Source organism: Somniosus microcephalus, chromosome 3 (genome assembly GCF_052327205.1).
Source record: "Somniosus microcephalus isolate GS21.2 chromosome 3, FLI_Smic_1.0, whole genome shotgun sequence".
Taxonomy (NCBI): domain Eukaryota; kingdom Metazoa; phylum Chordata; class Chondrichthyes; order Squaliformes; family Somniosidae; genus Somniosus; species Somniosus microcephalus.
This window is the reverse complement of record NC_140989.1, coordinates 343122372-343137947: the sequence shown is the minus strand read 5'-3', so window position 1 is coordinate 343137947 and position 15576 is coordinate 343122372. Positions and strand designations below refer to the sequence as shown.

Here is a 15576-nt window from a genome sequence, read left to right as displayed (position 1 = left end):
CCACTACTCTTTCATCACCCCCGGAAGAACATCGACCAACGGTACTCCCACCAACTACCCCTTCAACAACCCTGGCGGCACCCCCGGCAGAGACCCAGGAGGCCACCGGGGACACCCAGCCGACACCCGCGGCACCACAACAGCCACGTCGGTCGCAGAGGACTATCAAACCCCCGAACAGACTAAATCTATAGAAGGGGTGAATGTGATGAAATATTCCATTCATCACTCATCAGTATTTCTCTGCCTGTGACTGTGGTTGGTTTCAGTTTCATTTCCATTGTATTGTACTGTGTGTAGGGCTCCGCCCATACCTGGCTCCTATGTAAGCTGGCCCAGCCTGCAGCACATCCAGTACGGCAGACCTCTGGATGGAAGATACATTCTCTGTGTGTTACCTTCTAAGTCAATAAATGCCTTGTTTTGTTTCGCTAACATCGAGCCTCGGATTTATTGAGGCACATCAGACTATTAGCTGTTTTGACCAGCAGCAAGCAAGAAGGTTTTGAACATTGGTAGGGAGGTGATATTATAGATTGTTACAAGGACCTCCCAGTGTTTCTGCAGTCTCAGAGGAAACACTGTACAGTGATGAGGGCAATTCTTACCAGACACACCGCCATATGTGGTTCGCTTGTCTCTACCAACGGCAGGCATGGGTGTACCATCTGCAAGTACCCCTATCAGCCCAGAGACTGTGTTGGTTGCTGTAATGCCATCTGCACCACCTGTGAGAAAAGGCAGCAGTTGTTTAAATTCCAATCTATAGAATGATACCATTTGACTTGGATTGTAATGTAATAGCTAAAGAATAGGCGACAACAGTCATTTCAAAGTTAGTGACACAGGCATCAGCAAAATGACGTGTAATCAAATTAGCACCATAATCAAATACAAGGTGTATGCTTTTCTTTGAATTGAAGTATTTGAACTATTACAAGATAAGAAAAGACAGCAATAGAAAAGGATTAGAAGAAACAATTATTCTCCGAGTAGCATTTTAAAATCCCTGCACACTCAGTCCCTGCTACAGCTTCTTACCTTCCTGAGCTGCCATCGCTATGTTTACAATGTCTGTGACGTTCGGGGTCAGCTTGGCAAAGAACGGAATCTTAACAGCTTGTCGTACCCAGCGGCAGATGTTTCGCACCAGCTTTGGATCCTGTTCAAATGGGTCAGTTACAGAACTAGATGAGAAACTAATCTGATAAAGCTGTGCAGAGAGACTGGCACAGCTTAATGCTGCCAATCTGCCTGCACTGCGTGTGACACTGAAGGCACTGTAACCATCTCATTATTTGATCCTCAGATCACAGCAGCAAACAGCAGAGCTGTAATAATATCATCTAATGCAATTACATTTTTCTTGTGTACAGAATAAACCGAATATCAGCCTCCATTTATAATGGAATTGATAGCAGTAACAGTACTACTGGCCTACTGTAGCTAATACTGATTGGCACAGGTCAGTTACTTTGAATTATCTATTTAGCTATTAAAGCTACATTTTTATTAATAAACGTCTTTGTCCTACTAGCAAGGAAAAACTTTATCACTGACACTAATTCTGCTTTATTCTCGTGCCAATTTTTTTCCCCCTCTGCTCCTTTCTTGAAAGCTTGGATTCTTGGTTATAATTCCATGTACACTAATTACCCTCTAAGTCTTTGCCCAAGTGGGAGCCTTTACAGTGAGTGTTGGCAGTCTATTCAACCATGGGATGGGGAGGGGCGGTGGCGGCAACACAGTAGAGCCTGTTCCTGTCTTCATTGGTCATTCAGTTAGATCAGCCATGATCGAATTGATTGGCAGAACAGGCTTGAGGAGCCGACTGCTGTTCCTATGTTCACACACTTCCACCATGGGTCACTGCATAGTGGTCAAGGGCAGGGACCCTGACTGAAGTTCCTTACCCACTGAATGCTAAAACTAATTGTAAATCCCCTACTGTAACTGGCTAAGATCAACTAACTCAGCACAAAATAGGGATTGAACCCAAGAGCCTAGAAATTGGATTGCGCCCGAATTGATGCAGCGTATGCCTAATGTGGCCAGTGGCAGGACCACGACAAATTGGTCCTCATTAGGATCGTACCGGCGAGCTCCAGGCACTAGAGACAGCTCGCCAGTCATGGCGGGGAGCGAATTTGGTTGGCTGGGATATCGGCCGAGGTCCTCAGGTGGGGGGGGGCGGGTGGTGAGGGGGTGGAGGGGAGGCAATTGGGAGGGATGAGCATGGCCGGCAGCAGCCCATGGTTTTAATGTGAAGCCAGGAGCAGCGGGAGCACCATTGCTGTTCACAATTAGCAGTGGCACTCCATCCTATGCACGTCGCTTGCTGAGTTCAGTCGCAAACCAATTGCACAGCGAAGCCTGAAATATATGCCTGTTTCAGGCTTTGTTGTGCCATTGGTTTGCGACTGACTGCAGCAAGCTTAAAACTGGAGTTATGCATAAGCAATGGGCCTAACTCCAGTTTTAGGCGGGCGCCCTCAACAGCTACAGGGTGCCCTGACCAATATGGCGTGCAGCGCACTTGCGGTATGGACTGATTGCGTGCATGCAGCATGCCATATTGGGTCCTTTCACCCATAAAACGGACGCTGCGCAATCTAACTTCTAGGCCAAGGTGTTCGTTTTTCATTTGTGATATTAGTAGTCTCCCTTTCAGTGGCAGGAATATGGTTCCTTTCAGGGTCACTGAGCATTTCACCTAACTTACAATAAATACATAGGAATTGGAATAGGCCATTCAGTCGCTTGAGTTTGTTCCGCCATTTAGTTAGATCATGGCTGATCTGTACCTCAATTCCATTTATCTGCCTTAGCTCCAGATCCCTTGCCCGACAAAAATCTATCGATCTCAGTCTTGAAAATTTCAATTGTCCCAGCATCCACAGCTTTTTGGGGGAGAGAGTGTTCCAGATTTCCTATGTGTGAAAAAATGCTTCCTGATTTCACTGCTGAACGGCCTGGCTCTAATTCTTTGTGCTCCCACTTTTGCTAATGACCTCTTTTGTGGAACATTCTCAAATGCCTTCTGGAAAGTCATATTGGAAACAAAACCCGTATCTGCTGGGTTTCCGCCTGCCCCGCAGCGCCAGGAAGTTCTGATGGAAGGGTAGGGGCTTCTTCCGCCTGCGCTCCCTTTGTCACATCAGCAGTTTTGGGTGTTCTCCGGCAGGATCCTGCCCTACCCTATCAATTCTGCCAGATACTCCATCTATCTGGCAAGTACGCCTGCCGGAAGCTGTACTTACTGTACAAGGACCGATGTGGGCCCCACAAACCTGTATTAAAATGGCAATTGAACACAGACAGATTAGTTGTTTGGGACCCACTAGCGAGGGAGCAGCAGAAAGTGCATCTCCAGCCTTGGAATCTTTGGCCAGGTTCGTGGATGCCCAGTTGCACGGCGGAAGCATGGTGCCCTGCGTAATATATAAACGACACTATCCCCAGGATTATGGAAGGAGTCATAGCGAGGCCAGACGAGCAGGAAAAATTCCGCTCCGCTGCACTTTGGATGGTGCAAAGGTACAGCCAGAACTTATACAGGCAACAGTGAATGTGAAAAACCAACATGCTCATTTATTAAGAATCATACATTTTCATGTGTGCACTTGACAATAAATCTTACAGTAAATGTTTTAATTCCAATTGGGCGTGAATCAGAAGGTGTAACATTGTTTTCTAAATGGTGCAGAACCATTTTATTCACCCTGAACCAAATCCCCTCCCCCCCATCCTGCTGCTAGCTTCAATTCAAGCTGGCGTGACTTCAGTGTGTCAACGTGCATGAGCAGAATATAAAGTGAAACAGGTTTATCTACCTAACACTTTAATGCATCAGTTGCTCAAACCATACGCATAATACTGACCAATGTGTGCATGATGCAGCTGTACCTGTCATCTTGAGCACTACATAATCCAACAGTACTAGAAATGAATTGGATTGTCTTTTGCATAAGTATCAGGGCTGAATGCAGTAAATGAGGAGCTATCTATTTCAATCACACATAGGCGATCTGAACAAATTTTATGTGTTGTGTAAAAAGATGGTGCAATATCTTGGACATTCATTTGTTTACAAAACTTTAAAAATCTTTGAAGAAGCATTTCCCAGTCATTCCAAGTATACATAATGATTAACAGCCACATATATCAACTAACATAGATCAACTCACAAGGCAATCTAGCATTTAACTTGTTGCTTTATGTTACATTCAATGGGTAATGGTAAAAAAAGATTCATTTTAACTTACAGAAAGGTAAAATCTGGTCTATTGCTATTTGCATAATGGCTTAGATAAACAAGTTATCAGTATCTGTGTACATCTGTTAATTATAATTATCATTCTACCTGCATTTTTTTAAAGAAATATTTCAGTTTTGAAAGAGAGATCAAATATATTATATTAATATATACATGAAATAAATGTCTTTACTGAAAAGGTGAATAAGCTTTGCTTTAAATACGTGGGTTCATTCAAATGAAACAGATTTGTTCCGAAAATTTTGGCAGTCAATTTTTCAAAGTAATTTTCTTAAATCTTATATTTCTAGCTATAACATAGTCTAATATTATGTCAGTAATATATTAATTCTGCAAGCCAGCATTTGCAATGGTGGATGGTACCACGAGAACATTTCTCTCCTAATGTGTTTATACATTTTAAATTCTTCAGACTTCTCATCTTGAATTAAATTTTAATTCATGCACAGTACACTCCCATTATTCTAAAGATGTATAATTCTAAGTGAAAATCAGTCTACATATATATATTAAAATGTAGATTACAAAGGTCCATATGAAATTAGTACTTCACATATTATGGTTATAAATGAAGTAAGAACATAAGAAATAGGAGCAGGAGTAGGCCATTCAGCCCTTCGAGCCTGCTCCGCCATTCAATGAGATCATGGCTGACCTTCTGCCTCAATTCCATTCACCGGCCTTATCACATATCCCTTGATGCCCTTACTAGTCAGAAATCTATCGACTTCTGTTTTGAATATACCCAATGACTGAGCTTCCACAGCCCTCTGGGGTAGAGAATTCCAAAGATTCACCACCCTCTGTGTGAAGAAATTTCTTCTCATCTCAGTCCTGAATGGCCTACCCTTTATCCTGAGGCTGTGGCCCCTGGTTCTAGACTCCCCAGCCAAGGGAAACATTCTCCCAGCATCTACCCTATCAAGCCCTGTAATAATTTTGTATGCTTCAATGAGATCCCCTCTCATTCTTTGAATTCAAGAGAATACAGGCCTAGTTTACTCAATCTCTTCTCCTACGACAGTCCCGCCATCCCAGGAATCAATCTCGTGAACCTTCGTTGCACTCCCTCTATGGCAAGTATGTCCTTCCTTAGGTACGGAGACCAAAATTGTTCACAGTACTCCAGGTTTGGTCTCACCAAGACCCTATATAATTGGAGTAAGACTTCTTTACTCCTGTACTCAAATCCTCTTGTAATGAAGGCCAACATACCATTTGCCTTCCTAATGGCTTGCTGCACCTGCACATTCACTTTCAGTGACTCATGTACAAGGACACCCAGGTCCCTTTGAGCATCTGTATTCCCCAATCTTTCACCATTTAGGAAATACTCTGTCTTTTTGTTTTTTCTACCATAGTGGATAACTTCACATTTATCCACATTATAATCCATCTGCCATGTTCTCGCCCACTCACTGAGCCTGTCGAGATCCCCTTGAAGCCTCTTCACATCCTCTTCGCAACTGACACTGCCACCTAGCTTTGTGTCATCAGCAAATTTGGAAATGTTATATTTAGTTCCCTCATCCAAATCATTGATATAGATTGTGAATAGCTGGGGCCCAAGCACTGATCCTTGCGGTACCCCACTAGTCACAGCCTGCCATCCTGAAAAAGACCCATTTATCCCTACTCTTTGTTTTCTGTCTGTTAACCAATTCTCAATCCATGTTAGTATATTACCCCCAATTCCATGTGCCCTAATTTTGTTTACCAACCTCTTGTGTGGGACTTTATCGAAGGCCTTCTGAAAATCCAAATACACCACATCTACCGGTTCCCCTTTGTCTACTCCACTAGTTACATCCTCAAAGAACTCCAATAGGTTTGTCAAACAGGACTTCCCTTTCATAAATCCATATTGACTCTGTCCAATCTTACTATTAGTTTCTAAGTGCCTAGTTATTGCATCCTTTATAATAGATTCCAGCATTTTCCCAACTACTGATGTGAGGCTAACAGGTCTGTAGTTCCCCGTTTTCTCTCTCCCTCCTTTCTTAAATAGCGGGGTTGCATTTGCTATCCTCCAATCTGCAAGAACCGTTCTAGAATCTATAGAATTTTGGAAGATGACAACCAATGCGTCCACTATCCCAATGGCCACCTCTTTCAAAACCCTAGGATGTAGGTCATCTGGTCCTTGGGATTTATTGACTTTTAGTCCCATTAATTTTGCTAGTTTTTTTACTAATAATAATTTTCTTTAAGTTCCTCATTCGCGTCACACCCTTGGTTTTCTTGTATTTCTGGGAGGTTTTTTGTGTCTTCCTCCGTGAAGACAGAAACAAAGAGGGAAAAATTTGGTATCGCCCCATTTGGGGCGCTATTATTGGCGGAGCGCAAAGTTTAGCGCCTGGCGCTAATTATCGCCTCTGACAGCAAACTTGGCTTTTATCGCCCTTGGAGGTGATTGGAGCGCTAAATCAGGCGCTACACACCTCTCTTAAGGCGCTAAGGCCGAGGAGCAAGGTGCTACCTCACAGCGCTGGCAAAGCTCATGTGATTTCCGTCAGCAATGAAACACAGACACACTGGCACCGTCCAATTCTTAAAGGGGAGTTCTGACGAATGGTCATCGATCTGAAATGTTAAATCTGTTTCTCTCTTCACAGATGCTGCTTGATCTGCTGAGTTTCTCCTGCATTTTCTGTTTTTATCTTAAAGGGGAGGGTTGATCTTGCTCTCCATCCACATCCTGCTCATTGCAGCCTTGAATCTCGGCCTGAATCTCAGCCTGGAGAGACCTGTACATCAAATCTGCTGGAAAGAACAATGGAGAGAACCAGGGGAAGAGCTCAGAGTGCAGACCCCATAGTCTCTTCTAAATCGATACAAGGAAGGGCAAATCAAAACCAACCTGCAAAGTACTGCTCAGTACCCAAAACTCCTTCACACAGCGTTGAATCTCTCCAGAAGCCTCTCTCTCAGATTGCGTGGTGCAAAAATGTCACCGACAAAAAAAGGCAGGAAGTGGTCGCCGTTAAATAGCGCTCCCCCAGTCCCTTTCTGACAGCATAACGCTCCCCTCAACCTGTCGTTGCTAGCGGCAGGCGGTAAGGCAGGGGGTGCCACTCAATTTCCGGTCCAGGGCGCTACCGGGGCGTTGCGCACTCGACTAATCTCACGATCTGCTGGCGCAGGAGATCGTGGCAGTAGTGTTTAGCGCCGCCGCAAAATGTCTAGTTAATTTCGCGAGCGGCGCAAACATCGCTGCGCCCGGGCGCTAGTTGCTTTGCGCCCCACTTGGCGCCCTCTTAAGGCGCTAACGGGAGGCGCAAACAACTGAATTTTCCCCCAAAGTATGTATTTAATTTCTCTGCCATTCCTCATTCCCCATTATAAATTCTCCCGTCTCTGACTGTACTCAGAGGATAAGTTGTGCAAAATTATAATGAACTAAACAGCTGGTACTGAATGTTTCTTCCAAATGCTGGCTTACTAATAAATTAGCTGATCGACAGAACTTAAACCCAAAGACAATTCATCTTACAATTTTCCATAACTAAAACATCCAGCAGTTTTTTTTAAATGAACTGATCTAGCCTTTCTTCAATTAAGACAGTAATTATCAACTGTCAAGAGGCATCAAGGATTTTGTCATATTTATATATTATAATAATATTTGCATTTAGATGGGACCTTTCATGCTGAAACATCTCAAAAATGCTTCTTACATTGAATTGCTTTTGTTTTTAAAGTACACTGACTGTTGTTGTGCTGGTAAATCTATCTAGAAACATTCTACAAACACAACAGGGAGCACTAAAATACTCCTGTATCAGACGCACACACATATATATGGTACAAATTCACCAAAGTGTAGCTGGCATTAGGTCTGTGCTGCCAATATAAATATTAATTAATCCTTAGAACTCTATGGAAAAGTTTACTCATTTAGCTGGTGCTGTGCTAAGGGAGTCCCTGCTGAGTTAATATGCCATCAGCTGCATTTGGAAGCTGGTTCTCAGCCAACGGAAACCTTTGTTTAAAAAGAACTGGTAAAAACCGAGCAGTACAGTGGGATATTTTCCTTGTCCTTGCAAACTACCGTCCCATCGCCAATCTTCTTTTCCTCTCCAAAGTCCTTGAACGTGCTGCCACCTCCCAAACTCGTGCCCATTTTTCCCAGAACTCCATGTTTGAATCCCACCAATCAGGTTTCTGCCCCTGCCACAGCACTGTCACAAATGACGTCCTATGTGACTGTGACCGTGGTTAAACTATCCCTCCCTGTCCTTCTCGACCTGTCTGCAGCCTTTGACTCGATTGACCACTCCATCCTCCTCCAATGCCTCTCCACGCCGCCGTCCAGCTAGGTGGGACTGCCCTCACCTGGTTCTATTCTTATCTATTCAGTCGTAGCCAGAAAATCACCTGCATTAGCTTCTCTTCCCACTCTCGCACCATTACCTTTGGAGTTCCCCAAAGATCTATCATTGGTCCCCCCCTATTTCTCATCTACAAGCTGCCCCTTGGCGAAATCATCCGAAAACATGTCAGGTTTAACATGTACGCTGACAACTCCCAGCTCTACCTCACCATCACCCCTCTCGAACCCTCTACTGTCTCTAATTTGTCATACTGCCAGTCCGACATCCAGTACTGGCCCTACAACCCTCTGAGATCTCTGCACTCCTCCAATTCTGGCCTCTTGCACATCCCCGATGGCCAGGAACACGAGAGAGGTGGCATACCTGGGATGGCAGGAATGACGTATGAGGAGAGATTGGGTCGATTGGGCTTGTATTCGCTGGAGTTTAGAAGAGTGAGAGGGGATCTCATTGAAACGTAGAAAATTCTAACAGGACTAGACAGACTGGATGCAGGAAGGATGTTCCCGATGGTCGGGGAGTCCAGAACCAGGGGTCACAGTCTAAGGATAAGGGGTAAGCCATTTAGGACAGAGGTGAGGAGGAATTTCTTCACCCAGAGAGTGGTGAACCTGTGGAATTCTCTAACACAGAAGGCAGTTGAGGCCAATTCATTAAATATATTCAAGAAGGGGTTAGATATATTTCTTAAGGCTAAAGGGATCAAGGGATATGGGGAGAAGGCAGGGACAGGGTACTGAATTTGGATGACCAGCCATGATGTGATTGAATGGCGGAGCAGGCTCAAGGGGCCGAATGGCCTACTCCTGCTCCTATCTGTATCAAACGAGGCTTCCATATCTGGAAGTGGCATTAATTCTTGAACAGACTTGGGCCTTATGCAGACTTGAGGATCTAGAAACTCGGTTCCATAGCCCTCGTTGTTTGGGTGCTACGGGTGCCGAATTGGGACCAAAATGGCTTCCGAGCTGTGCGCGCACTCTTCTAGTGCGGGCCGCACTGGACACCGTCTTGGTGAGGGCGGTAGGGCGGCTGTTAGGAGTGTGTGCTAGAAGTATGTTAAGTAGGTAGATCGTGACGTCAATCAGCGTGCAACGCTGATTTGATGTCAGTGCTGCCTTTATAGTCGTCATCGCTGGAGCTAATGGCCTCTTCTAATTTCGCACAGCTGAACATGCATTCAGCAGCAAGAAGGACCCCCACCAGCGCTATTTAAAGGGATCATCAACTATCACCTAACTTTCGTTTTGATTTCTACTGGCTCTGTGTAAGTTTGTGGAACAGTTTGGAGCTTTCTAGAGTTCTTTAAAGTTGGTGAGGTGACAAGGAGTGGTGCTGCAAGTGGAGAAGGCCTTGCTTCTGAATTCAAGGGTTCTGGTCAGACCACTTGCTCCCAGTCATGGGTGCTCTAGTTGCTATCCTCCTTGGCCTGCAGCATGACAGGGAGATGGAGCAGAGGCAGCGAAGAAGAGGACAAGTTGCTCGCAGAGGGAAGAGGGGAAGAAGGAGACCTTACCCACCCAGAGCAATTCTCTGACCTCAACCTGCGCATTACGAAGGAGGTGCTCACAGAACTCTGCCACCTCTTGCAACCAGACCTGCAGCCTCGCTCCAGGGCAAGGACAGCGCTGCCAGTGGCTGTGAAAGTGACCATTGGGATCCTTCCAGGCTGCAGCAGGCGACGTCTTAAACATCTCCCAGTCGCTGTCCACTGCTGCACATGAGAGGTGATAGAAGCTCTTTATGCTGAGAGAGAGGACTTCATTGTCTTCTTTCTGACCAGAGAGAAGCAGATGGAGCACAACAGGACTTCTCCATGGTGCAGGGTGCCATTGACTGCACGCACATCGCTTTGTGGGCACCGTATATAAATGATGAGTTGTACTGAACTGCAAAGGCTATCACTCGCTGAATGTGCAGTTGGAGTGCGACCATGCTCAGCACATCATGATGGTGAATGCCCGGTATCCTGGCAACAGTCATGATGCTTTTATTCTGTGCCAGTCCGCTGTTCCCTCAGTCTGTGAGCCACCAAGACAAACCAGAGGGTGGCTACTGGGCGACCAGGGCTATCTGCTGACCATCTGGCTCATGACACCGCTCCGCAACCCAACCACACGTGGGCAGCACGCTTACAATGAGAGCTATGCTGCCACATGAAACATCATAGAACAGACCATTGACATCCTTTAACAATGCCTCCGCTGCCTGGACCGTTCTGGAGGAGCATGTTATGTTCATAAATAAATAGACGTTTTCATTATGAACAGCTAGCTTGAGCTAGTCATTTATTCAGCCATGTGGACTAGTGTACAAGCATCCATCTTGACTACTGCCTTGTGGGTAGCCCTCTACTAAACATACAGCTCCACCTAGTGTACCATTCTAGAATGACAAGTTACTGATCATTATATCCCCCTTCCTTAGAAGTTAAACAAAATCAATATCAATCAATCATAACGACATAAACATCTTCACAACAGTCAACACATTTTCAAAGATTTACTTTATGAACTCTAAGCTTTTCATTCTTTTATTATAGTTTTCTTTGTGCTCAGGCTATCAGGCTTTTTTACTTCACGTGTGGATCTTCTCAGCACAGGTAGGTCTGATGTGTTTTCATGAGAGCCTGTATGTGTGTTTGTATTAGATTGTTCTGGTGGTGAGTGACAAGATTCAGTTGCGGCATTGTCATCGATTTGCTCTTGGAAAGTTTCTTGTGTTTTCAGGAGGGAACGGCGGCTCCTCCTGAGAATCTGTCCTTCCTCAGTTCTAACAGTGTATGACCTTGGTCCTACTTCCTCAAGAACTGTAGCTTTCCTGTTCCATGCATTTGGATCCTCAATCCTGACAACATCATCCCTTGTCAATGGTTTCAGAGTTTTGGATGACTTGTCATAGTGTGATTTCTGTTTCAGCTTTAACAGTTGAAGGCCTAGAAATTCATTGACGCCACTTTTGGGGCGCAAAAGTGGGGCGTCCGCTAAAGTTTGCGGCCGCTGCCAAATCTAGGCCACTTCTCCGATATTCATTAGCTTCGCCCTACTAGTTCGGGCGAGCGCTAAAACTGCTGCTGGACGCCTCTCTTTGGGCGCTAAGCCGGAGGTGGTGATCGATAGCGCCGAGGCCGGGCGCAGCGCAGGTGCGGCCATCTCGTGATTGACAGCAGACACCCTGGCGCCGGCCAGCTCTTAAGGGGGAAGGGTCGACTGTGTCTGCTGCCACGCCCTGGATAGTGGAGCCCTCCAGCTAGGCCTGAACACTGCTGCTGGACCCAAATAGCGCCTGAAGACATGGAGAAGGCCCATGAACGTGCGCAGCGCTTCTCAGAGCGTGATCTGAGTGTGCTGCTTGCTGCTGTGGAGAAGAGGCGCCATGTTTTGTACCCGGACAATGGCAAGAAGGCGACGGTCCGCGTCTACAGGAGAGCCTGGAGGCATGTCGCCAGCAAGCTGTCAGCCAACAGCGACGTCCCCAGGACCGGTGCCCAATGCCGCAAAAAGTTAAATGACCTCACACGCATTGTCAGGGTGAGTACCCTTTCCAATGACCTCCTCATCCTTGCATGTGCACCTCACATTATGGGCAAAGGGACCTGAAAGCTCTAATGGCCAGCCTTCATCCAGCAGCTATGGGACAGGCATGAGCATCAATTGCACATTCTGCACTTAACACACTGGCCAAGCTACTCCACCATGGGAGGCATTGCACACCAGATCATGGCGACACACTGGCCAGGCTATTCCACCATGGGAGGCAGTGCACACAAGATCACGGCGACACACTGTACTTAGAGGCCATCCTTTCTCTTGCAGGCCAAGCTGGCGAATAATCGCAAGAGCCGGACTGCGACCGGGGGAGGCCGACCCCATCTCCAGCCACTCACCGACCTGCAACATCGCGTGGAGCGCCTCATGGGTGGCCGGGTGATTGAGCCCGTTGCATGTGGAGATGCCGACCCTGTTCTGGGCAGCAATGGTAAGGACATCACCTTTTGCACCTCTCTCGTCCCACTTGCACATCAGATCTACATCCTTTGCCACTGTCCGACCAATGCGCTGAATGCCACCACTCATGCATCCCGCACTGACGCCCTCTCCTCACTCTAAAGCTACTCTTGTGCCTTCCTGCTTTCAGATGGTCAAGAGGAGGTCCCTCAACTTGCCAGTGACAGACCCTCTGAGGAGGAGCAGGAGGAGGAGCAAGAGGAAGGTGGCCCATCAGGGGAACCCTCAGCCGCGGCCACCCAGGCCAATGTAGGGGACACGTCTTCCCTGGAGGGCAGCGTGGCGGAAGTGTCGAAGGGGAGGGGAGCTCCTGGGACCTGCGTGCTGCAGAAAGGCGGGAGGGGGGTGGAAGCTCGGCAGCCTTCTCCCCAGAGGGGGGATGCGTCGGAGGGGAGTCCAATTGCTGGGCCCAGTGGCCTCCAGCAACGCAGGAAGGGTCGGCCAGCTCGGCGGCCTTCTCCCCAGAGGGAGAGTCCGGCCTCCAGTCAGGAGATGCTCTTCGCCGAGGAGATGGAACGCCTCGAAGACTTGTCTGCGGACTCGGAGCGCCGGCACACGGAGCTCATGGCGGCAGTGGCACGGTTGCCTGAGTCCATCGATTCCCTCTCTCGGAGTGTGGCCGAGTTCGGGCCCTTAGAGGCCACCAGTCGGGCGGAATACCGGGCAGATCTGTCTGCGACTGGCCAGGTGATCAGTGGTGCCGTCCAGTCACTGGCTGCTCTGCTGCGGTCAGTGAACAGGTCAACACGGGCACTCACTGCTGCCACACTCGCTGTGTCAGCCAGGCATTGCCAGGGCACCCGGCGCGCTGCAGCAGCACAGCGGTCTGTCCCTCGGCAGATTGGTGCGCATGCTGCAGCGCTGGCCCGGGCGAGTGCCAGTGTCTCAGGCAACCAGCGAGCGCCTGCCATCCGCCAGCTTGCCGCCATTCCTCCAGCCGCCACTGCCACTCCCCCAGTGGAGCTGCCAGGAGCTGCTGCAGCGACTGATGCTGGCCAGCCACAGCTGCAGCAATCAACAGCCGGCCGCTCGACGGCCAGACCTCGACTAGGCCGACCCCCAAGGGCATCTGCCGTCACGACATGTGCCCCTCAGGAGCCTGCCCCCAGCTTTGCAGCAGCCAATGGCCTTACTTTGAGGCGGAGCAGCAGGGCGGGCAGGGGCCACCCAAAGATGGCCAAAGGCATCGCCCTAGCGGGCCAAATAGTCGAATGTGTGGCCATTTGTGTTTGTTTCTTGAGGCCGAGAATTGGATGTTTGTTTTTTGAAGGCCGATGTGATGTTTGTTTTTGACGAAGGCCGAGAATGACGGCCATTTTAGTTGCCCTTTTTTGTTAATCCTCTCCAGGTTGTGGGAGCGAGTAGTGTGAGTGTTTTTTGGGGGTTTCGTCTGTTTTTGCTTTTCATGTGGGAAGGGCCCAGAGTTTGTAAAATAAAGCATTTTATTTATTCACATTGTCCATGTTTGATCTTTGAAGTGTTTGTTGCCTTAACCGGCTGAGGTCTTGCGGAGCGGCTGCAATCATGTTCTATCATTGGCACAAGCCATTCCCTGACAGGGGGCCTAGAAGTGACGTTCAATAAGCCGCCGACGGGCGGCCTTTGGACCTTGTGCGTCCCTCCTGGGCTGGTACTCCTCGTCCTTGTCGTCCTCATGCTCCTCCTGCTCCTCTTCCTGAGGTGGTGGTCCAACGTGAGGTGGCAGTGCCTGAGTCCTGCGGATAGCCAGGTTGTGCAGCATGCAGCAAACGACGACGAATTGGGAGACTCGATCCTGCGAATACTGGAGGGCTCCCCCGGAGCGATCGAGACAGCGGAACCGTTGCTTGAGCACGCCGATTGTTTGTTCTATGAGGTTCCTCGTCGCTTGATGGCTCTCGTTGTATGCCTCTTCAGCAGGGGTCGTGGGCGCGCGGAGCGGGGTCATGAGCCAGGTACACAAAGGATAGCCTTTGTCCCCGATAAGCCATCCTCTTGGGGGAGGCTGTGCCTGGAACATGTCAGCCACAGTTGTCTGTCGCAGGATAAAGGCATACTCAAGAGGTGCCCGCAAAGCCACATGCGTGCAGTCAATGGCGCCCTGCACCATGGGGAAGCCCGCTATTCTTGCAAACCCCACTGCACGCTGCTGCTGCTTGTCCAGGGTCATGGGGAAGGAGATGAATTGATGTGTCCTTCTGAAAAGGGCTTCGGTCACCTGGCGGATGCAGCAATGCACGGCGAACTGGGAGATGTTAGCGATGTCCCCAGTAGCAGATTGGAAGGAGCCGGAGGCATAGAAGTTGAGAGCCACCGTCACCTTCACTGCCACCGACAGAGACGTCCTGCGCATCAGCTGTGGCTGCAGATCTCTCTGAAGCAGCCGGCAGATGTCTGCAACCACCTCCCTTCGGAATCGCAGCCTCCTAACACACATCGCGGCAGACATGGTCAGATAGGAGGTCTGCTGGCGGTATACCCTGCGTGGGTAAGGCCTCAGTTGGCGACGCCTGTTGCCCCCTCTGCGTCTAGCCAGGGCTGCCACTCTCTCACAGCGTCTGTAAGCCCTTCTGGCATAAGGCTGAAATTCAGCGTTGCCACCCAATGCAGCCCCCATTATATGCTGGCAAACACTGAGCTCTGAATGAAGGCAAATATAATTGGTAAGCTCTGGCCTGAGCCAAAAATACCTGTCCAATTGTTGGTCCAAACCAGTAAACTCTCCTCCTTGGTCTCTGTCCTAAAAACCATTGCACAAGAGTGAATGCTGCAAAATGGCTGGCCTTTATACTGCTGGGTAAGTGCCCTTAAATTAGTGCTCCCCGCGGCTCGGCTGGCCTGTGTGCCGTTCCACTTCACAGTCGCTCGGGCCGCCCGGTGCACAATGGGCCGGCGCGAGTGAAGTTCCGGTTTGGGGCGCACAAAGGGCGTTGCACTATTAAATGACGTCATGATCTGCGCGCGCATCAGGGCGCGCGCT

At 48.4% G+C, this 15576-nt stretch overlaps 1 protein-coding gene across 1 annotated transcript in view; it reads right to left on the bottom strand.

The window, feature by feature from the left end:
• Positions 1-15576, bottom strand: part of LOC147122292 (dihydropyrimidine dehydrogenase [NADP(+)]-like) — a 1139740-nt gene that overhangs the window by 195539 nt on the left and 928625 nt on the right. Inside the window, exons 17-18 of the mRNA XM_085983269.1 lie at positions 1042-1162; positions 609-728 (exon numbers count right to left, since the gene is read on the bottom strand). Coding sequence (XP_085839395.1) covers positions 609-728; positions 1042-1162 — 241 coding nt within the window. The remainder of the gene's footprint in view (positions 1-608; positions 729-1041; positions 1163-15576) is intronic.